Source organism: Quercus robur, chromosome 10 (assembly GCF_932294415.1).
Source record: "Quercus robur chromosome 10, dhQueRobu3.1, whole genome shotgun sequence".
NCBI lineage: Eukaryota > Viridiplantae > Streptophyta > Magnoliopsida > Fagales > Fagaceae > Quercus > Quercus robur.
Window position 1 is genome coordinate 41,088,701 of NC_065543.1, and position 23,666 is coordinate 41,112,366.

Below are 23,666 nucleotides of genomic sequence, written 5' to 3' on the forward strand. Positions count from 1 at the left end.
TTCTTTTTCCGGAAATTAGCATTTCCGGAAAATATGTATTTTCCGGAAAACGTTTTCCAGCAACCAAACACAGCCTTAGTGAAAAAAGAAAAAAAAAAAAGAAAAAAAAAAGGGGAAATCGAAAACCGGCCCCAAAACAACGCCGTTTTGGACCTTTTGCCCAACCTAGCCCTTGAAAGTAAATCCTCTCTTCTTCTCTGTTCGGTGGGCTCCTTTTCTTCTTCTTCTTCTCTCTCTCGGTCTCTCGCCCCCTCTTCATCTTCTTTTCTCCCTGTTCGGTAAACTCTCTCTCTCTCTCTCTGACTAGGACTCTCTTACTGAAGGTTCTTGTTTCGACCCTTTGGTTCTCTGCTTTCAATCAGTCAACTGGGTAACTTCTATCTTCAATTATTCTTTTCAATAATCACTAATTAATTAATCAATTAATTATACATTCAAATGTTTGTGACATGTAGCTGAGTTTAGTTTAGCTTACATACCATTATAAATTTATTATCTAGGAAGCACGGACACTTCATTTAGGCTGCCATATCCATGTCGTATTCGTGTCAAATTATAATTTTTCTGAAATTGCTTGTGTCACAGTGTCGTATATATACAATTGAAATGTATGTGACAAAGCTGTGTTCGTAGTTGTAATACACTTGTATTATTATTTTTATTTGTTAATAAAAAATGGTTTGCTGCTGCTGCCAGTCTGAAATTGTTGATTGAGCGGAATGGAGTCTGCCTCCGCCGCACCGTCTAATGAACACGCTTCTACAACCGGGTCTAATGCTAATAATTCATCACATGATCCGGCACGGGATCATGTAACTGAAGAGGTGAAAGATGGGAAAAAACAAAAACAATAACAAAAAAAAAAAAACTAGTTATAGATATGTAATAAATATAGTGAACCTCTTCTTCTAACTCTTTCTAAATTTTCCACAGAACAGAAGGATACCTGATACACAACCAAACCAACACCTTTCAGAGAATTCACCGCCAAAAACAATGTCGTCTCATAACGACCTTGAGACTCAACAGCAACAACAACAACCACCTGGTACATGCTCTTATTCTCTGCAATCTGATTTGTCAAAGATTTAATTATTTTTATATATTTGATTTCAGTGGTTCTTAATCTAAAGGTGGGAATAGGGTTAGTGTTGGAACTTTAGTGTTTTAGAGGAAAAATAAATTTATACCCATTTTGTGTTTATATTGCTTGCTTCATATAATTGAAATAAAGAAAAAAAGAAGATGAAAGTGAATATTAGCAAGTGGGTTGGTGAGTAATTTTATGAATTTTCATGTTTTAGAGAAATGATAAAGTACATGGTTTGGTTCGATATTGTTTCCTTTATGTAATGGTGAGTGTAATTTGGCTAGGGTTGAGCTTGGTTTAGTTCATGTGAATATAAAGAGAAGAAGATAGAACTTAGAAGTGAGTCAGGATATGGGTTGGTAAGTAATTTTATTGATTTAAGTGTTTTGGGGAATTTTTTGGGTACCCATTTTGGTTAAATATTGCTTTCATTGTATACTGGTAAGTGTGATTGTCCTTGGTTTTTTTTTTTTTTTTTTTGGATGACATGGAACCTCACCAAGGCGGGGGGCCCTTTGGACCCACCCCTAGGGAGAAAATCACAGATACACAACCCTACCCGCCAAAACCGTGTATCAGGCAGTCCAGGGGAACTCCTAGTGGTGATCAAACCCAGGATGTTTGGGTCTAGAGCTCATCCCGAGCCTCCATCCAACCACTAGGCTGCACCCTAACAGGTTGTGTTGGGGTTTTGGGTTTGGTTCATTACACAAGGGGGAGAAAAGAAAGATAAAAATAAATGGGAAATGTGTTTGTGAGTGATCTTATGAATTTCCATGGTTTAGGAGATTTTTTTGGGTTCACATTTTGGCTCTATATTGTGTGCTTTACCATGATAGCAATTATTTTAATACTCTTTTTACTTTGAATCATGTCTCCACTCTTTGCATTGGCTGCAATAGAGTAAAAGAGGGGCCTTTTGGGCAGACAAGCAAGAATAATAAGATTTTTTTTCCTTGGATTTTGAAAACAGATGTGGAACACAATGATGGGGACTATGAGACTATTACTGAAGTTGGATGGTATATTCTTGGTGATAATCAACAAAATGTTGGCCCTTATGCCTTTTCAGAGTTGCGTGGTGAGTGTTGTATTAGTAGATAATTTTATTGTTCTTGTTAAAAATGGCCAACTAGGTGAAATATGGATCAGTTGTCTTAAAACTAGTGCAAACATGAATTGGATTGGCTTACTGTCTAAAATAAAGGGTCTCCGGTTCATTTTGTAAACAATTTATCTTTAGTGTTTTAATTTTATTTATCTTCTCTCTTGAATTTCAGTTCTACCAGTAAAAAATTGCACGGTTTCAGGAAAATTGTTCCATCTCTATCATGTTGAATTGGTATAACGAGCTATTGAAACATCTATTGACAGAGCATTTCGTAAACGGGTACCTCTCCGAAAGTACACTTGTCTGGGCAGACGGAAGAAGTGAATGGCAACCATTGTCTTCAATCCCTGGGTTGCTGACTGGAATTTCTCAGCAGGGAGCTGGTTATTCAACGACATGTGAAGTCTTCTTTCTATTTTATGTTTCAGTACTTCATCTCCTGAATTAGAGATCTTACCATATTATGTATTGTGCAGTGCATTCCAACGATGATGAGTATGAGAAATGGCAGGAGGTGGTTAGAGAGGCAGAAGCAGCAGCAGAGGCGGATGAGTTAAAGAGCGAATTTCTTTCTGGCAATGTTGGTGGTGACTCAGGGGAATTTGATCTTGATAGACCTTCGACGCCACCAGAGGGTGAGGAAGAGTTCACTGATGATGATGGGACCGTGTACAAGTGGGATCGGGGTCTTAGAGCATGGGTTCCTCAGGTTGGTGCTTTTGGCATAAGCATTACCTTCTATGTTAAAACTTGTAATTACCAGCCTGTTAATTCACTTAATAATACCTTATTAATATTCGGTTGGATAACCTAGCATGGGAATATTGTGAATACCCTGAGAATCATAATGATTTTACCTTGCATCGTATGGCTTCATGTGACATTGGCCTTTGGAGCTCAAGCACGCTTCAAGTTCCTTATTTTGGTGTAATTTGCATATCTTCACTTTGTTTTTGTTGATGATTTGATGCCCTAAGTATCATAATGATTTTACCCTGCATCATACAGCTTCATGTGACATTGGCCTTTTGAGCTCAAGCACACTTCAAGTTCCTTATTTTGGTTTAATTTTCATATCTTCACTTTTTTTTTTTTTTTTTTGTTATTATCATCAAAGAGAAACACCTAGGAAGAAAATTTAGCCTTTATAATTTAACAGAATTCAAATTTATGTTGTTATTATATAAATGCTTTGCATTGTCATTTATGATGTCTTCTTATTTGTTACATGCCTTCTATTAATTGTAAGTGCATCTTTTTTTCTGTTTTAATGCTTGATAGGATGACACACTCAGCAGAAGCGAGCTATATGGACCAGAAGAGATGACCTTTTTGCAAGAAGAGGAAGTCTTTCCAAATTTTAGTGTTTCTGATGCCCCGGTGAAAGAAGTTAATGAAACAGTAATCACTTCTGATGCCCCTGGAAAGGAAGAAGTTGATGATGCCAGTGAGATATTGGGAACAATGCAAAATGGCAAGAGAAAATTACCAGACAAGGAAGCAGAGAAAAAGGTTTTTCATCTTAAATTTTCCAGCATCTCTCTCTCGATTTCTAAATTTAATTATTCTAGCTACTTTTTTACTAGTCCTGATTGGAATTATATTGAAACTGAACATGTTGCCTAATATTTCCTTTCGTATCGTTATAACCATCCAGGAAGCTAATAAACCTCCCGATAGCTGGTTTGAATTAAAAGTGAATACACATGTTTATGTGACTGGGCTTCCTGAAGATGTTACCATTGATGAAGTAAGTCATGGTCATTTTGTTTATCTTGTCTAAGAATTTCTCATTGCAGGAAACTAATTTGGAATCCATTGCAGGTAGTGGAGGTATTTTCCAAGTGTGGGATAATAAAGGAGGTAGCATTTCAGTCCTTCATAATTTAATTATGTGATATAATTTCATAAGATCTGAGAATGAGTCAGGGCCCCAATTAATGTTACTTGTTTTAAATCATCTTATAATTAAAGCTCTGCTTTTATATGGAGGCAAGAAACTTGACACCATTAAAATCATACTCTACAGAATGTAAAAAATTAGCATTTTAGCTGACTTTTTGTTGCCTCCCAAGTAAACTGCCTGTGTACAATGGGACCCCACTCTTTGTTATTTCAATAAAAGTTTTATTACTTATCCCCCCCCAAAAAAAAAAGAAAAGAAAAGAAAAGAAAAAAAGTATTTAGCATTACGGTTAATTGCTCAAGATTTCTAGTTTCTTCAGATTATCGTTTTGATCTATTCTTTAAGTTGTAATTTTACAGTTAATTGTTTCAAGATTTATAGTTTCTTCTGATTATGATATCATTTTGATCTATTATTTAAGTCGTATAAATATAATAAGGGGGACCGTTGCAGGTGAACACCCTGTATAGAATTCCTGAAAAAATGAGGTATAACAAAATAAAAAACTGTAGTGTATCAAGGCTTTTCTCTTGATTCTATAATAACCCAAATTTTAAAAGGTTAAACCTATACTTGTAGTATGTTTATTATTTTTTTGGATAAGTAATTCTTATTGAAATAAAAAAACAGAATCACCCAAGTATATAGAAAGTAACAGCTGGGAACCATACAATCAATCAAGCAAATTACATGAATCTACTAAATCAGTAACAGAATATAAAGAACAGTTATGCAAAACTGACATCCAATCCAACAAGGTTTTAAATCTTTATACATGTAGTATGCTTATTATTAGCCAGATCATTAGAATTTTACCTTAAAATGCTGTGAAAAAAGATCTTAGGTTTGGTAAGTTGGATTTGAACCTGAAGTTATGACTTTTTTGGAAAATTGTGGCATGGATTTTCCCCATCTCCTGCACACTTTTATGCCTTCTTACACATTTTTTATTATTTGTGTGGACAAATTTTGGCCAAATACTGAGCATAATTACTTAGATCAGAGTTATTGTAGCAGGTGCTTTTTATGATAAAATTGCATACTACAATTGAAAGTGAACTGCTAATTGTGAAACCACTACATTTGCATGAACAGTACGATTATTTCATTATTTATGCATTAATAACTTGCTGCTCCTGCATCACTAGGGATGTCAATTCGGGTCAATGTGTCAGGTTTGTGTCGTGTCAAGGTAAAGGCATTCGATTAAATGACACAACCTGAACCTAATCCATTTAGTAATCGTGTCATGATCCTTCAACTCTAACCCGACTTGTTAATAAGACGGGTGACCTGACCCAACTCACTTGACACTAGGTTGATGCGAATGTGACACAATCCACTTCAACTTGCTTAATATTAAATATAACATCCATTTATAAATAATTTTTTTTTTTTAAATCCCAAAAGTAGTGCATACACTTAAAGTCCTCAACCCATTTCAATTTCCAATTATATCCCTTGTAAGTTTTTGTAATTACTCTCTTTTCTTTTTAAGTTTAAAATATAGGTTGTATATAAAAGTTATTTAACAAGTCTAAAATAAAAGGAATATATATTTGTTATATGAGTTAAAATTGGTTATGTTAAATGTGTCATTTTGGATTGACACGAATAAATTGGCGTGTCAAACATGTTTATTGTGGGTCACGCAGGTTGACCTGCTTATAACACGTTTCTTATCGTGTTGCGTTTGGGTCGACCCGTTTATGACCCAAACCTGTTAAGGCCCAGCCTTAACCCACAAAAACCTGTGTCGGGTTTGTGTCGTGTTCGTGGGTTGGTTCGAACATTGACAGCCCTATGCATCACCATTTATTTGTGTCTTGGTATCCATAGTGGACAAATTTGATGAGTTTGAATATGCTTTTGTCATGCTTGCATATATTTTACGATCTTTTTAGTCTATAAGAAGGGCCACTGTTTTTGCTACAATCCTCATCATGAAATATGATTTAAATACTTAATCGGTCTGTTGGGTAAGCTCATATTGGTGTATGGAATTACTCTCATGTTTTTTTTTAATCTCATTTATTTCTATAACTTGGTCTTAAATACTATGTGATATTTATAAATCATGGTACCTACCGTAAACCTTGTAAAGATTCTAACTTTATGTTATGTTTATTGTAGATCAGACACATACACATAGATAATGTATCCATGGATATTAAATAATATCTTGTTTTCTAGCATTTCATATTGCATGTATCATGACGACTTCCACTAATTGCTTCTCTTTTTTCAATTTGTTGGAATTTATGGATCTTCTATAAGTTTTTTTTTTTTCAGTCGCTTTACTGTATTCATCTCATGTATTAGGTTGCATCCCTTTATGCACTCTTTTAATTTTATTAATTATCTAAAAATAAAAATTGTAGGATCCTGAAACAAAAAGACCACGTGTGAAGCTATATGTTGACAAGGAGACAGGAAGGAAAAAGGGAGACGCACTAGTTACGTATCTGAAGGTAATGTTCTCCATGTTGCTGTGCTTGTGACGTGACATTTTCAGTCCTTGTATTTGGGCATTTATATTTGTATGTTTACTCTAGGAACCATCTGTTGCTCTAGCTGTCCAAATTTTGGATGGAGCGCCTCTACGTCCTGATGGCAAGGTCCCTATGTCAGTCACCCTGGCTAAGTTTGAGCAGAAAGGTATTATGTGTATCGGTGATAATATATACTTTTAGTTGTTATTGATTTCACTAAGAAAGATTAATTTATGAGCTTTTGTGTTGCTTCATTCAGGGGATAAATTTCGTGCCAAACAAGTTGACAACAAGAAGAAGAAGAAGCTGAAGAAGGCAGAAGAGAGGATGCTTGGCTGGGGTGGGTTCTTATCTCGCATCTTGAACTCCTTAGTACATCAATAATATACGATATAAATCCTTTTAATTGAGTGCTGATTGGTTCTTAGTAGTATCAGTATCTCACATTATTAATCTAAATTTTTTAATTTAATTTTGTTGATTTTCTTTTTCTGTTTTTTGCTATTGCTTTTTTCCCCCTGAGCTTGTGTCTTGTATTATTGATTAATTAATTGTTGTGTTTTGATGCATTATACCTAGTTTGCTAGATCTAGTAGGTGTGGGTACTGAACACTGTATCTTTTTCGCCTTTTGAAATGATGTCTAAGTATATGTCATGATTCTGCCATGACATTTAGCTTTGTGATTATTGCTGCAGCACTTGTTGATGTTTTGATTGTGGACTATGCAACCTAGAATCTTCTTATCTTTTCACATATTTGGGTCCATATACTGGGAATTAGAATATGGAGAAGTGCTTGGTGTGCTGATCTTGATGATCACTTTCGAATTAAAACTATCCAAAGAAATTAAGCACCTTTTATTTATGGCTGGAGAGATGAACCATTCAAATGTTACAGTTTCCACATAAAAGAAAGTCACTCTGGTTTATAATCCTCGTTTTTAGAGGTGCCAATAACCTCCTTTTCAGTATTTTATAATCTTATAACTGGTTTTTTTCCCCCATATTTTTTTTCCTTTTTTTTTTGTTGGTAAATTTAAGAAATTATGGTTTAGAGACAATTCTCTTATGAGTAGAATGAATTAGTGGATGACTCTTCTTGAATGATGTTTAGTTTTATTGACCTTTTCTTGTTTTTCCCTTCCTGTTTTGTTTGATCATTGTAATTTGGTTTCTTGATGTTGATGCCCCTATAGTACATTTCCTGCATACTTGGGCTGTTTTATTTTTCTAATAAAAGTTTTTACATTACCTATCCAAAAAAAAGATTAGTGGATGGAGTTTTTTCATCTTTCAAGAAATCGATGAAGTTTATTGCCAGTGACCTCTAGCTTAAATGATACCTCCTCCCCCCACAAGAAAGGGTGGAGCATAAGGGTGTAGGTTCAAAACCCACTGCTTTTGTGTGTAAACTTCTAATAAAAAAAAGGATGAAGTTTATTTATAAGTGGAAGAAGTTTATGAAGAAAAGATTGTTTTTATGACCTACTGGCCTTATACTCTCCATTCCTAAGTAATTAACCACTTTGAAAAACCCAAGAAGGATGGAGTCCACAATTCTCCCCCCCCCCCCCCCCCTCTCTCTCTCTCTCTCTCTCAACTTACTGCGTGTGGACTGTTTTTATCTTCCTAAAATTGAAAATGAAATGCTGTTGATTCTGTATATGCATGATAAATCATTTTCTTCGTATTTTCAGATCTATATGTAAGATTTTCTTGGTTAAGTGAACATATAGCTGATCTCTTTGTGAATCTAATGAGGATGAAATCAAGAAATTACATGTCATACTCTTACAATAAATTCTAAAGCTCATTTTTATCTGTTGGAGGAATTGATCTGAAATCTCAGCTTTGATAATTGTTTGTTCTGTGTATCCTGACAATAACATGATCTTTCTTTTATGTGGCACAGCTGGTCGTGATGATGCAAAGGTCTCAATTCCTGCTACTGTTATTCTTCGTTACATGTTCACTCCTGCTGAAATGAGGGTAAGTTTTGAACCTCCCATGGTTTGTAGGACACTTCTCCCTGTGATTATCGTGATGGGAACTTGTTACAACATCTGTGGCCTTGCCTGTCCTGCCCCTATCTGGATAATGACATTGGAATCCAATTTTATAAATCACAGATTGTGAATTTAATGTTACTGTTATTGACCTGTGTTTTAAAAACCAGACCAGACAGATTGGTTGGATTGATCTGACCATGAACTGGTCTCTGTAATGGTCCAATTAATACTTCAAATTTGTACTTAGTAGAATCCACCTAAAACCATCAAACTGCCAGTCTAAGCATAACAACTGGTGAACTGTAAGCAGGTCTGATGGTTCCTACAGTTTGTTTCAGCTCTCTCTAATTTTCTCAAACTCATGCCATTTAGGTCTTGAAACCCATACACTAGCTTTCCCTGAACACCTTAGGCCATTTAACCAAATTGCGGTTGTCCTTTACTTCTCTCCTCCCCTCATCACTTGTTCTACCTCAACCTTTCCTATTCCTCTCATTTTTGTCCTGCTTCCACCCATACCCTCTCATTCTAAACTACATGCCATTGTCATTACTAGAAACAATATGCCATTCTAATAAGTCCAGGTGTTGGTTCTTGGGTTCGTATCATTCTCTCATGCTTGCACCCTTGGGTATATTTTTCTGTTTTAACAGCTTAGTGCTGATTCCGAACAAACCCTAGGTGCTGATTTATAGGTTCTTATCTTTGGTTCCCAAACACTGAATCCCAATTTTTTTAGAGTTCATTGTCCTGCATCAGCTTTATTATTCAATTATGGTTTTTTTCTTTAAACATGAACGTTCCAACTTAAAATTTTAGAACAATAGGACAGTTGTTTCTGATTTCCATCTATAAATAGTTGATATTACAATGCATGCTCCTCTCTGATAGGATATATGCTATTACTAGCAAGTAGTAACAAATTAGACTTGTGGATTCTCTGAGTTTGACTTTTTCCAAATGTTCACAGGCTGATGAAAATTTGCATTTAGATTTAGAGACAGATGTTAAGGAGGAATGCACAAAGCTTGGTCCATTGGACTTGGTCAAGGTAATCTAACTCTCATAATCAGGGGTTTTCACTCTCTTTCCTCTTTATAAATATGCTCTTTCTTGAGACATATGTTGAATTAGCTATTTAATTGACAATTCCACCAGCTTATTTCCAGTGCTGACTGCTCAGGTCTGTAAGATGATTAGTTATTAAAAGACTTTTATTTTTTATTTTTTGATAATTAAGTGATGCAATTTTATTAATCATATAAAAAATGAATCTTTTGAGTTCATTATAATGAACACAAAGGAATAGAGAATTCAAAAAATCATATGGGAAGTCTAAGAGAAGCTAGAAAATCAAAAGTGGATGGACAATCCGTGAAACCCCAACATCTGGACCAATCAAAAAGAGTGCAATGTAACACAATTTTTAACTGATTCAAGTAACTCTTTCAATTCTCAAACGAGCGAACGATTCTGTTCCTTCCAAACAATCCACATCAAACACCCCATAATTAAATTCCAAATATTCAAACAATGCTTCCCTAGCCCATTCCTCCAGCAAAGTAGTAAGCACTTAATTGACTCGGGCATGACCCAAGAAATTCCAAATAACTGAAGCACAGCTCCCCACAAAGCATGGGCAACATCACAATGCAGTAAGAGATGATCTACTGATTCTCTCGTCCTACGACACGTACAACCCCAATTCACTAAAAGTAAACCCATCCCCATAAGGTTATCCAGCGTAAGAATCCAACTCCAAGCTACTGTCCACAAAAAGAATACAACCCTTCTAGGAATCTTAGAAGTCCAAATACCCTTCCAAGGAAATGAGAAGTTGTTAACACCCGTAATCACTTGATAATAAGTTTGGGTATCAAACTTACCACTTCCTTTAAGATACCAAGGCATCCTGTCATTGCCCTCACCCCTTGGAACCTGAGAGTAAATATGATCAAGAAAAGAGACTGCTGTCTCTGTTTCCCAATCGTGAAGATTTCTGTGAAACCTCAAATTCCAACTCCTACCAAACCTCCAAAGCCGTTTCCCCAACAAAGCTTGATTAAAACAAATAACCCTCCTAATCCCCAATCCACCCACCTCAATAGGTGAACAAATTTTATCCCATGCCACCAAAGGATATTTGAACCCCTCATCCGAAGCCCCCCTCAAGAAATTCCTTTGAATTCTTTCCAATCTATCAGCCACAGATTTAGGGCTGGTAAACAAGGATAAATGGTATGTAGGAAGACTAGACAGAGTGCTCTTCAACAAAGTGAGTCTGCCTCCCTTTGAAAGGTAAAGACATTTCCAACCCAAAAGTTTCTGTTCCATCTTCTCTAATATGGGATTCCAAATAGAAGATTTCTTGAAAGGGGAACCCAGAGGCATGCCCAAGTATTTCATAGCCAAACAATCCACCCTACATTGAAGAACGTCAGCTAAACTCTCCAAAATTACTCACATCCCCAATAGAACAATTTCACTTTTCCCCACATTAACCTTCAAACCAGTATCAAAACATGACAAAGCCAGCCTGATGCAAAGTAACTGCTCCGTAGAAGCATTGCAAAATAAATAGTATTGTCTGCAAAAAGGAGGTGTGAAATTCTCACCCTAGAGTTGTTGAGCCCCACATGAAAGCCACAAATTAAGTCACTCTCCTCAGTTTTTCTTTAAAATTCAGCTCAAGACTTCCATGGTCAAAAGAAACAGAATGGGTGACAAAGAATCACCTTGTGTTTTTATGTTTATAAGTTTTTATTGGCTAAATCCTCTATTCCTTCTCCATTTTACTAATTTGTGACCATAGGATTTCTTTATGCCCTTCTTAGTGTTCACTTAACCATGTCTAGATTTCAGTTTCTTTCCTCTGTACTTTCTGCTTTGGCATTTGTGAAGAATAAGATAAAAATAAATTTATTGAAAATGGATTTTCTTATGTTAGTATTTTTATATTCTTTTGTCATTTTTCTAATTTTTTTTTAAAAAAATTTATTGTCATTTTTCACATTTTTTAATCACAACGAGCCAAGCTTCTCTTTACTCTTTTTTTTTTTTTTGGCTTTATAGCTTTGGATTTTTATCTTGAGTGATGGTTTGGTTTTGTCCATTTTCATTTCTTTGAAATTCTTTCTTATTTATTTTTTCTCATGCTCATTTTGGATTTTGCTTGCAGGTTTGCGAGAATCATCCACAAGGTGTTGTTTTGGTAAAATTCAAGGATAGGAAGGACGCTCAAAAGTGCATTGAAACAATGAATGGAAGATGGTAATTGATAAGAACCTACTCACCCAAATAAATAAATAAAACCCCTTCAAAAATTTTATGATGTGAGTGCAGTTACTGTGCTCCTTGCCTCACTTAAAGTCTGGTAGCTAACTGCATCTTTCTATATCACAAAATGGAATGACATGGATTTTTTTTTCATGCTAAGATAGTTTTTGGCCCCATGCATGGGTGGGGGCCCCCAGGGTGGTGGGGGGAAGATCCTTTTATTTGGTTTATGATATTAAGTTTTTTCCTCGCAGTAACTGTTGTCCAATCTATATGGGTCTTGCTGGTGTGTCACCATAGGATTCTTTAGATGTAATGGCATCAACTTGTGTCAGTATATATCCTCCTATCTGATATGGCGTTGAAGGTCTTTTTCACACTCCCAATGTCTAGAATGGGTTCATTAGGTTTGTGGGTATATTACCTTGAGCGTGATAGAACTTCCTTGGGAAAGGATCAACTGCCATATTATTTGCTGCTGTTATACTTGAAATTGGGTCATTTTTTTAGCTGGCATGGAAAATATCATCAAGTAAACTTGGGACATTGTATTAGCTAACACAGAAGATATCATAAAGTAAACCATGTGCTCCCTGAGATACTGAGAAGCTTTGCTTCCCTGCATCTGTTCCTGAAATCCCTGTAGCTTGGCTTGAAATTTAAAGATGTATGTTGGCTGGCATTTTTTGCTAATAGTGTTATTATTTCAACTTGTTTTCGTTTTCCTTTTCTTTTCTATTTTTTCATTTTGTATAGGGCTCTTTTTTCTCTTCAGGTTTGGTGGTAGACAGATACATGCCAGTGAGGATGATGGTTTGGTCAACCATGCTCTGGTGCGGAATTTGGATGAGGATGCTGTACGGCTGGAGCAGTTTGGTGCTGAGCTTGAAGCTGAATAAGTTGGTATCAGTGCTGCAAATTTACTATGTATTCGCGAAGGACTAATTCTTGTTGTGTAGAAATCTATAACTTGAGGATGATAATGGTGCTTTAAGATCCACATTATCCTATGACCTCTGTTAATATAGGTTTTACGATAAAAAAAATGACCATCTGTAAAGAAAGTGTTGATATTTGGCACTTTTTTAGTGAGCTATGAAATGTTGAAGTTTGATAGTTACCCTTTCTTTCTTTTCTTTTCTTCTTTTTTTTTTTTTTTGGTTGTGCTGAATGATAGTTATCGTTTATTTGGGAACCAAAGCTGTTCACTGATGAATTTTAGTAAGCTACTTAGAACTATTATTTATCCCACTGTGCCATCTTTTCCTAGACCTTGATACACCAACATTGGCAAATTTTCATGATCCTTTTGTTTGTCAATTACCGACATACCTCTTTGCATTTGAATTTTGATCATTTCACAGATGAGGAATCTTAGTAAGCTTTGTTGTTCAATGGAAGTTATTTGGTAATAATCTGGATAATATTGTTGAAAATTTAGCAGGTATGACAGTTGGTGATCAGTTACATTCATAACCTTTTTATTTTTTTGGCCACACCAAAAACACTTTTTTTGGTGTCTTATCACCATAAAAAAATTGGCGCTTTGGTTCTACAGTTAGTTGCTTCGTTCTTGTTGTTGTTGTGTTTATATTTTTATGGTTTTATTTTTTGTTGTACTAACAAGCACAACCCAAGACCCTGTTGAAAATCAAATTTGCAGGTCATCCCTTTTATTTTCTTTTTAATGGAAATCATTCTGTGTTTCAACTTTCAAGACAAATATGGTTGTTCCATTTAATAGTAATTGTTCATCCTCTATGATGAGAAAAAAAAAATTCTCTTTTGCTATTTACACCAAGTAAAATCTGAAAAGTAGACATTATTACTAATTGCTATTGTTCTAGTTCAAATATTGAGGGGGGGGGGGGGGGGAGGGGGAATAGCATTTAATACAAATTACAATTATGATTTTTTTTTTTTTAATTATCAGATCTACAATGATAATGTTTGTTCTAGGTAAATAAATACATCATCTTAACCATAATTGTTTTGTTGTTGTTGAGAATCTCATATTTAACAATGGTCAGTCACATGACATGGAAATTTTAGCATTAAAAGAAATGATGAAATTTGGATTTGGATTGTGTCGGATCCAAACACTAAACACATGTCTGTATCTTAACATATCTAATACACTAATGCATTGAACACAAGTCGTATTCGAAAATTATATAACGAGGAAACATCTTCAACATAATAGTGCATGATTTTTAAATTGAGCAATTTTCGTGTGCCTTGGATTTGATTAAGAATAGGTTAAAAGATAAATTATACAAAAAGTGAATTTGGTCTCTAAAGTTTCCTTTTTTTTTTTTTTTTTTCAATTAATGTTTATGTTTATTGTCAATGTTGATCATTCTGTACAAGTACTCAATTAACTGTTTAAAACTATTTTCTTATAACTAAAAAATTAATAAATATAATCTAAAGTAAAAAAAATCTTTGAAGAAATAAAAACGAATCTCCTTATTGACTGAGGTAACAATGGAAAACTCCAAAAGTCCACTTAACACGCCCATTTCCCCTATTATTTATTTATTTAAAGGGAATGCTAGTAGTGTAAGTGCAATCGGCTATGTAAGGAGGTCTCCTAAAATATAATATATTATATCTAATTGTCTAAAAGTATTGCAAAATAATAATAAAAAAAGAAAAAAGGTAAGGCCTCTCACCTAGCCAAAAAGAAAAAAGAAAAAAGAGAAGAGACAAATTTAATAAATAAAAAATATTTTTAAAAATATTATATTCTTTTCGAATGTTGTTCATTCTTTTAATACATTTTACTATGTTTGCAATAATTTAAGGAATTTACTCCACAATATTTTGTAATTTTTGGCTTTATGTCTTATGGTTTTTTTTCTTTTTTCTTTTTTTAATGAAAGAAACTAAGTATTATTATTCAATCAGAAAGAAAATCAACAACAACATAATGAGAAATGTATGGTGGAATATCCTCCATCCAAATTAACAAAGGATAAGAAAACTTAGCTCTCCTAGTTAAGGCATAGGCTACAGAGTTACCTTATCTCTTAATATAAGAGAATGAATGAGTTTTAAAAGAACTCGCAATAGACAATGTGTGTTTAACAATATGACCGATAACTAAGCGGGGAGAGGGACCATCTGTGAGAGCCTTGTGAACCAACTCTGAATCTCCTTAAAAAACCGAGTGATGTAAGCCTAATTCAACAACAAACTGAGTTGCCCTTCGCGCTGTTAAAGCCTCCAAAACCTCTACTGAAGAAGGTAATGGAGTTTATTCATAATGGGCAGCTAAAATTTCTCCACTGTCAAGCCAAACTACCACTACAATCCATGCTTCACTTGTATCTTCAAAGGTTGCCCCATCATAACTAGTTTTAATCTCGTCGCTGGCTAGAGGCTTCCATTTGATTTCCTTCTGTCTTGTCTTTGCTATAGATACCTGAGGTCTTTGCTGAAATTCATAAAGATAATTGCTCGTTGTGTATAGCATGAAATGTGGACTCTTGAGTTGTTGAACACAAGCTGCAATCTGCATTCTCCAGGATTTTCCTATTCTTCAGATTTCCTTTGTTGGTAAAGCCTCAGAGCAAGCTCTCCAAAGAAAAATCATGACTTATGTCTTATGTTTTTTTTTGAGAAAATGACTTATGTCTTATATGATTACTAATTAGTGAATAAAAAATGCTTTATGCCACATGTTGTATTTTATGCTTTATTAATCATAATTTGTTACATGGTTTTTTGCCTTACACTTACAAATGCAGTTTAAAAATTGAAAGAGTCATCATGCAACCTACATTATAGGTTGAAATCCTCCGGTATATATCACTTCTTTTTTCTTGTTGAAAAAAATCATATTAGTAACATACTAGTAAAGGCATAAACCATAAATTGGAAGGACAACACTTCAAAGTTTATAACAAAGTTGTTTCTCAAAAAAAAAATTTATAACGAAGTTTATTTTGTTTTTTTTATTATAAGAAAATGGTGTCTGTTTTACTCTTTACTAAAACATTTAGAAAATCTCATCAACCGCTGACGAGGTGGATTGTATTAGAGATTTATAGGGTTTATATCTAGCCCAATGACCCCAAAATTTATTTATTTTTTCTTTCAAAATTATGCCGTTGATTCATGATAATTACTTTTTATTTTCAAATCAAAACATCAATTAATTTTTTTGATATAAACGGAAACCTTATTCCACGCAAAAGACTTTACCGAAGATTTTCATTCATGGGAAGATTAGGAACCTTCTAAAAGAAACATTAATACGGACCGAAGATTTTTTCATTCGACGATCACTGATAGTCAGTCTGATACTTCAAAAAAAGCAACATTAATCTGGACCGTTGGTGCGTTGATCCCCTACATCGAATCCAACCTTAGTCCTTGGTTGTCGACTTGTCGTTCAACACTTTGGTAAAGAACATTGTACTGAATCCCCAAACTACCCACAATATGAAATACAAAAAGACTAAAATACCCCTAATACTGACACTTGTACATCACCTATTGGTCTAGCTACTAAACCCTAAATCCAGATTCTTAGAGGAGATATAAACTCCCAAAACCCTAACCCTTTTGTTCTATCACACACACCTACAAAAGCGAGAGAGCAAGAGACAAAGAGACCCACTAGGGTTTTAGGCAAAATATCAAAAGCAAGAGCTTTAGAGAGAGAGAGAGAGAGAGAGAGAGAGAGAGAGCGCTAGGGTTTTGGTAATAAGCTAAAGAGAGAGAGAGAGAGAGAGAAGAGAGAGCGACAATGGTGGCCGACAAAGGGAAGAAGCTAAAGACAACAGAGAAAGGCGAAGAGGAAAACAACTCTGAGACCATCGATGAGAAGCTCGTCCTCTCCATCGAAAAGCTCCAGGAGATCCAAGACGAGCTCGAAAAGGTTTTTTACTCAATTGGGTTTTTACTCTTTTTTTGTTTGTGTTTCCGTGTTTTTCGCATTTCTAAATTTTCTCGGAAACCAAACAGGATTGTGTAATTGAGTACTGACTATCTGGGTTTTTTTTTTTTGCCCTGGTAATGTTTTAATTAATTGCAGTGGATTCCTAATTGTAATGACTAATTTGGTTCTAGTAAGTGCATGAGTGAAGTGCACAAACTTAAAGGTTTGATTTTTGTTAATCTGGGTGAAGGTAATTAAGCTAATTCAGGAATTAATTTGCTAGTTGGATTCCTAGCAAAATGAATAGTGTTGATTTTTATGTGTTTTGTATGTTGTGGGTTTCTACACTAACAATTTGCACATTGGAATATCTGGGTGTGTTGAGTTTTTCGTGGATGGTGGATGCTTAAATTTTGCTTGGATTCACGCAATTCACGCCAATCCAAATCGATTTCTATCACCAAGAGCCTTGTAGCTCAACTGAAACTTTCTGGTGTTTCCAAGGGAGACATCCAGCGTTCAAATCCCCCCTTCCCAAACATTGAAAACAAATCAATTTCGTTCATTTTGCACGAGATGGCAATTGAATTTGGATAGGACCGAGGGGCAGCCCATGGATATGCTCTATATTGCACATGATTTGTTTTTTGTTTTTGTTTTTTTTTTTTTTTATTTCAATTGGTTCTTGTTTGAGTTGTTTTTGATTCGTTGTTCATCACTTGAATCTAAAATGTTCTAACATGGGTTATAAAATGTTCTAGATCAATGAAGAGGCCAGTGATAAGGTCCTAGAAGTGGAGCAGAAGTATAATGAAATACGCGGGCCTGTTTATGATAAGCGGAATGAGATTATTAAATCCATTCCAGACTTCTGGTTAACTGCTGTTAGTAATCTGTCTTTCTCTCTATTTTAATGAAAAACGCAATATGTTTGCTGTTATATATTTTATTTAATTTTTCTGTTTCCAACTTCATGCAGTTTTTGAGTCATCCTGCTCTAAGTGAACTATTGACAGAAGATGATCAAAAGGTTTGGGCATTGTACCTGCATTAATAATAATTTTCAATCTTAATCAATGATAAAAATTTTCAATCTTAATCAATGAGCAATGCCACAAGGATTCTTCTTAAGTATCTTATTATTTAGCTGGTGTTTCTCAATGTGCCTACATTGTGATTTTGCTTTATTTTATTTCCTATGTTGTTGATAGATATTCAAGCATCTAAGCTCCTTGGAAGTGGAGGATTTCAAAGATGTCAAATCGGGTTACTCTATCACATTTGTGAGTTTAATTCTTTTCTAAATGCTTACTCTTATAGAAAAATATGGAAAATTAGTTCCTTTAACTCTTCATTTTGATGTAGTTGTCAATTTTATGCAATGTTTCAACTAATGAAAGCAATAAATTGTAATGGATTTGTTTCTGTGATTTGCAGCACTTTAACCCAAACCCTTATTTTGAAGATACAAAGCTTACAAAGACTTTCACTTATGCTGATGATGAAGGAGCAACAAAAATTACAGCCACATCAATAAAGTGGAAAGAGGGCATGGTAAGGCCTACTTATATTACTACTAGCCATATTATACTTGTCTCTTTTGTTGTGGTTTGGTGATTAATTGCATTAATGGTATGTGAAGGGCATACAAAACGGAGTTAACCATGAGAAGAAAGGGAACAAGCGGCCTGCCACTGAAGATAGGTTGGTTTTCCACAGCCTGTGAACTGGATTTCAGCCAATCCATTGGCATAATAATCCATTTTGTGCAACCAAAAAAAAAAAAAAAATGTAACTGTAACAATAATGCAAACAAGGATGTAATAACAATTTAGCTTTAGTCACTTCTGAAATTCTAGTCGAATGGGCTTTGGGGGTCACGATGTGCTAAGATTAACCTGATTATTGAAACTTGTTCTGTTTGTTGCGGTTGGCTCCTGGTCAATCTTTTTGGTTGGTATCCCTCATGTAGGGTGTATTTTTTTTTTTTTTAAATTTTTTTTATGGGAATGTAAGGTGTATTTGATTTTTGCAGTAACATGCTCCACAATATTGCATTGGTAATTTGCTATTGCAAGGTGGAAAAAGCATGTGGCATGCCCTCCCTTATAGTTGCTTACATGATTTGATTCCTTTATGCCTTGTGTCAGTACTCTGATTTTTGATGATTGTTACCGTCAAGTTTTTTTAAAAAATGTCAAATATTTCCTCATTGTTATTGTTCTTTTACCTTGTTTGAGCTCTAGATTGAGAGGAGAAGAATACTAGTGGTTGCCAGAGTCATGTATTAAGTGTTACTAACGCTTATTCCTTCTATCTCCAACTTTCAATCTATGGATAAGATTAATACCTTGACATTCTTTAGATCAATTGAACATCTTCACTTTCACTATTACTTCATGCTTTGCCATGTTGGATGCAGCTTCTTTAGCTGGTTTTCAGAGACTCCAGAGAAAGATGACTTAGATGACATTCATGATGAGGTAAGTTCTATTTTAGTCTACAAAAATTCTAGCAAGAGTTTTTTTTTTTTTTTTTTTTTTTTTCCAATGCTGGGAGGTACTGGAGATGTCTATTATTATTACTATTACTACTACTACTCTCATTGCACTGCTGTACTAAGCTTTCACTTCCAAAAAATTTCAGATTGCAGAGATCATCAAGGAGGATTTATGGCCGAATCCACTCACCTACTTCAATAATGTAACTTCTTTTTCCCTGGTTTTTTTTCCCTTTAATCCCATATCTCATGAATGGGTTTTTTATTAAGTACTTGGCCTTTTTACTTACATAATATTATATTCTAATAATAATTGATGACCTCTCTGACATAGGAAGCTGATGAAGAAGACTTCGATGAGGAAGAGCCTGGTGAAGAGGTAAATGAAGATATGGATCTTGATGTGAATAATTTGAGGGCATAATTTCTGTAATTCTGGTGCTGTTGTCTATTGCAGGGTTTCATGTTCATTAATATTTGTTTAAGAGCTATTGTTTTGTCTTTTATGTGCTTTGTCAATCCTAGTTTGTTATTGCTTGCAGATTCAATTGATACCTTTTCAGGTAATATATCATCTAGTTCAGAGAAGATGTGGGTGCTTATCATTAGGAAACATGCTTAATGAAAAGAGATTAGGAGTCTGATAGGATATTAAGACCTATCCAAAAAAACGAGTCTGATAATATATTAAAGCTGACATTTGAGTTTCATGTAGTATGTTAGGTGCCCCCACCTGGGGTGCCTCAGCACCAGCGGTAAGGGAGAGTGTCTGGACAGACTATAATTCTATAAGTCTCTAGTTTGACTCCTAGCTGAGGCATTTCGCGATTTACCCGATGCTTGCTCGGTGGGGGGGTGTAGGCATCCGGGATTTGCCACTTAGGGGCAGTCCCACTGGCCCATACCTTGAGGGGGTTCCTCGTAAAAAAAAATGTAGTTATTTAAGTGATCTAGAACAGTTTTAGCAGTGAATTCAAGGTTCATGAACTTCCTAAATACTTCTAGGCTTTTCTTTATTAGCCTTAAATGAATAAATATATCAAGATGGCAAGAGGAGGTGTGGATGTAGATGAATTGACTAAAACTACTCTAGTAATTTTATAAAATCCACTATCATTTGAACCGGATTTATGGGGTTCTGGTTTAGCTTCATATATTTCCTTGAAAAAGAGGGTCTGTGATCTAGGTTCCATTGTATGTTTGTGGGATCTTGGCTTTTTCCTCTCTCTCTTGAAGGGGTATATGGCTGAGGAAATCAAGGTGAGTTGACTCCATTTAATGAACAGTTTATATGGCAACAAGATTTTCATAATGGCTTACCCAAACAAAAAAAATTGGATAGTATGAATTTATCATAATTTAGTGATTTGTTATTCTTCTATGATAGAGATTGGAGTAGGTAAAACAGATTCTTTTGTCAATCTGAGAGATTTCTTATCATGCAAACTTTCAAGCTTAAACATTTTTATAGTGCCTTTTCAAATCACACGAGCTTTATTAAAGGAATGACTGTTCCTACCACTTTTTGGAGGAATGTTTAGGAGGGAATGGAAGGGCATTTCCCTCGTAGCCATTCCATTCATGCCCACCAAACTCCCAAATAATGTAATAGTTGGAATATCCCTTAAAGATCCTTTTTATCCAGTTCCTTTCCACTTTTGGCATTCCTTTCCCTTGTTTCAAATGGGATGTAAGCATTGTCACCCAACCCTAAGGGGTTGGTCTAGTAGTTCCCAAGGCTTCATGACCATGAGATCTTGGATTCAAAATTCCTAGCCAACATCTTTGGGCCACCACCAAGGGATTTCTTGCTTTAATTACTTGGTATGTGGCACAAAACTCTACACACTAAGGGGGGATTAGTCAGGTGCTTGAAAAACTTTGGACACCCATGTTAGCAAAAAAAGGTGTCATCTCCTAATCAATTTTGTTAGGTAGGACAACAAGCAGAATATGCTTAGGTTTCTAGCACACAATACACTTTTTTATGACAATGGTGATACAAAATTAAAGTACTTGCTGGTCGTGGATTATAAAAGGTCAACTTTAGAAGTATATTGAATAGCTGTGGAGGAAAGTTTTGGGCTCACCGGTGGGAATACAGTAAAGTTATCATTAAGAGGCTTTTAGATAGATGTTCAATTCAGCCTCTCTTCATCAGTTAGGTAATGAGCAATATCTTGATGAATTGTTATACTGAGAGTAAGCTTTAAGTCAAAGAATACTTGCCTCATTGATGGCTTGCAACTATTTTTGGAGCATAGTTATTATTCATTGTAGACAAAAAACCAAGGTGAATCAGTTTCTCTGGTTCTCTTGATGGAAATGAACGAATAGATGGTGATCAAATGGAAGCAATTGCTGCACATGGAGTATAGTTAGTCTTTTCCATGAATTTAAGATGAAAATTTGTCATTAAGAGTTGCATCTTGAGTGGTTTTGTTTGTTTCGGTCATTGAAAGCAGGCATTTTACTTATCAAAGACAGTTTTCACCATGACTTCCTCCAATTTGGTTCTTTAGTTCATCAAATTTATTTGTTGAAATAAAATATTTTTTGATTGATAAGTTATACATGCACCTAGTGGGTTTTGAACCCACAACCTAACCCTCCAATCAATTACTATTGGATAAGGAAGTACTAGTTAAGCTACACTCATTGGCAGTTGGTATAGAGTATTAATTGTAGTAGATTTGAGGCTTGTGTTATGAGGAGGTCAAATAACACTCTGGGTTTTAGTTGGTTAATGAAAAATTTAGTTTTCAAAGATATGTCAAAGCTGGAATCAGTACTTGCAACATGCTTGGATGATGTAGGTTGAAAGAGTTTACCTGTGGGGTTGACACTAGAATATTTATTTCCATGCCTGAAACCATAATCTATCTTTTTATTATTTTTTAAAAGAAAAAGGAAGGCTATTTTTTGGATGTTAATAGATGATATAAGATTATATCTGGAGTAGTATCTACTGAGATAAATTTCTGTTTGAAATGGATAGAGAGGGACTATGTAATCCCTCTTGCTATATATTGTTCTCAATTATGTAATGTGTTTCTCTATAAAGGTTTATTATATTGTACCTACTCAATTCGTCATGTGAGGATGTTTGTTTAAAACTTTGCAATGAAATGTCTGATAAGTCCTCTAATTCCAAAATTGATTTTACTTCACAATGCAGATATTTAGTTCTGAATATTTGCAAACTCTTAATTTACCAGCAAGGAATTCTGTTGATTATAATAGTAATTATCCCATCAGTAATTTTGACTGTTGAAATTGTAGGTATAAAATTAAAAATTGACTGTTGAAATATTTAACAATACATACAATCACACAGTGCTTGCCTTTATCTCTTTTCCATCACTTTTCTATTTTCCAGACCTGTTTGGAAGCTATATTTTTGTATTTGAGTCCTATGCTTTCTGAAGTTATATTTGATGTTGAATGCTTTTTGGACTTTCTGTATTGCCTATAACCATGTTAATGTGAATATTGGACTGTTATATTTCAAGGCTGAATCAATGCCAATGAACTATTGTCTTCCCTATGGCAGGGAAAGGAAGGCGACGACTCTGAAGATGATGAGGATGACCAAGAAGATGATGAGGATGATGATGACGATGGTGGTGAGGACGATGGCAAGTGATCTCGCTTCATTAGTGCATTCACTTGTGGCTTTCACTGCTTTGGTAACAGCTTTGTGTAAAGTGGTCTCTACTAGTTGCTGAAGTATCCTGTGATGGTGAGGATGACACCATCTTCACTCCTTTATGATAGCTCTCTATCGTGTAGGCAACTGACTGCCACCGCGGCCAGTCCGTAATTTTCTGACTTTGTTCTTTTTGTACTTTTTAAGGCCATATTATGCTATTTTATGGGGTTATTTTTGTGGGTTCCTTCCCTAATATCCAGTCTCTTAAGACAAAAAATGGTATATGAGCTTTATATGTTACATTTTATCATAACTTATGTGGGGAGTAAATCATGGTACTTGGTGTAAAGCTGTTCGAGTATCCTATATATGCCAGATTATCCACAAATTGTGCTATTTTTTAGCATGTTATAGATAGTTATTGCGATCTTTTTTTTTTTTTTTTTTTTTTTTTTAGCTCAGACCCGGTGCAATAAGGGATGGTGTAATAGGTCTGCGTATCGGCTAGCCACCTGATTATTAATATTAATTGTAATGAAATAATTGTCATGGTGAGAAAATGAGTAATTCTATTTTCACAACATTACCACCATAAATTGTAGATGTCAAGTTGTTATTGATTTTTATTATTTTTTTGGCTCCCTACACTATCATCACTTTTTTAACCATCAATAACAACTTATAACTTTGAATTTGTTATGAAAATGTTTTAGATTTAGCATTTCTTGTATGAGAAAAATA

At 34.8% G+C, this 23,666-nt stretch overlaps 2 protein-coding genes across 4 annotated transcripts; both read left to right on the forward strand.

Annotated features, from left to right (window-relative positions):
• The first annotated feature begins 167 nt into the window (after positions 1-167).
• On the forward strand, positions 168-13,005 carry LOC126701735 (splicing factor U2AF-associated protein 2). Of its 3 annotated transcripts, none has more exons than XM_050400076.1 (16): positions 168-370; positions 697-824; positions 934-1,048; positions 2,064-2,171; positions 2,465-2,599; positions 2,678-2,910; positions 3,483-3,713; positions 3,859-3,951; positions 4,026-4,064; positions 6,489-6,578; positions 6,663-6,765; positions 6,859-6,939; positions 8,513-8,589; positions 9,580-9,660; positions 11,788-11,879; positions 12,642-13,005. In XM_050400076.1, exons 2-16 carry the CDS (start codon positions 720-722, stop codon positions 12,670-12,672), a joined length of 1,614 nt encoding a protein of 537 aa, XP_050256033.1. In that variant the 5' UTR covers positions 168-370; positions 697-719; the 3' UTR covers positions 12,673-13,005. The 3 variants fall into 3 exon arrangements, with proteins under 3 accessions (XP_050256033.1, XP_050256032.1, XP_050256034.1); XM_050400075.1 differs by having other exon boundaries at positions 169-370; positions 12,661-13,005; XM_050400077.1 differs by having other exon boundaries at positions 169-370; positions 939-1,048; positions 2,371-2,599; positions 12,661-13,005.
• A 3,487-nt stretch (positions 13,006-16,492) lies between these two features.
• On the forward strand, positions 16,493-23,321 carry LOC126701491 (NAP1-related protein 2-like). The gene is made up of 10 exons (XM_050399621.1): positions 16,493-16,773; positions 17,535-17,657; positions 17,753-17,803; positions 17,985-18,056; positions 18,211-18,327; positions 18,416-18,477; positions 19,196-19,256; positions 19,420-19,476; positions 19,608-19,652; positions 22,827-23,321. Exons 1-10 carry the CDS (start codon positions 16,642-16,644, stop codon positions 22,917-22,919), a joined length of 813 nt encoding a protein of 270 aa, XP_050255578.1. The 5' UTR covers positions 16,493-16,641; the 3' UTR covers positions 22,920-23,321.
• The last annotated feature ends 345 nt before the right edge of the window (positions 23,322-23,666 follow it).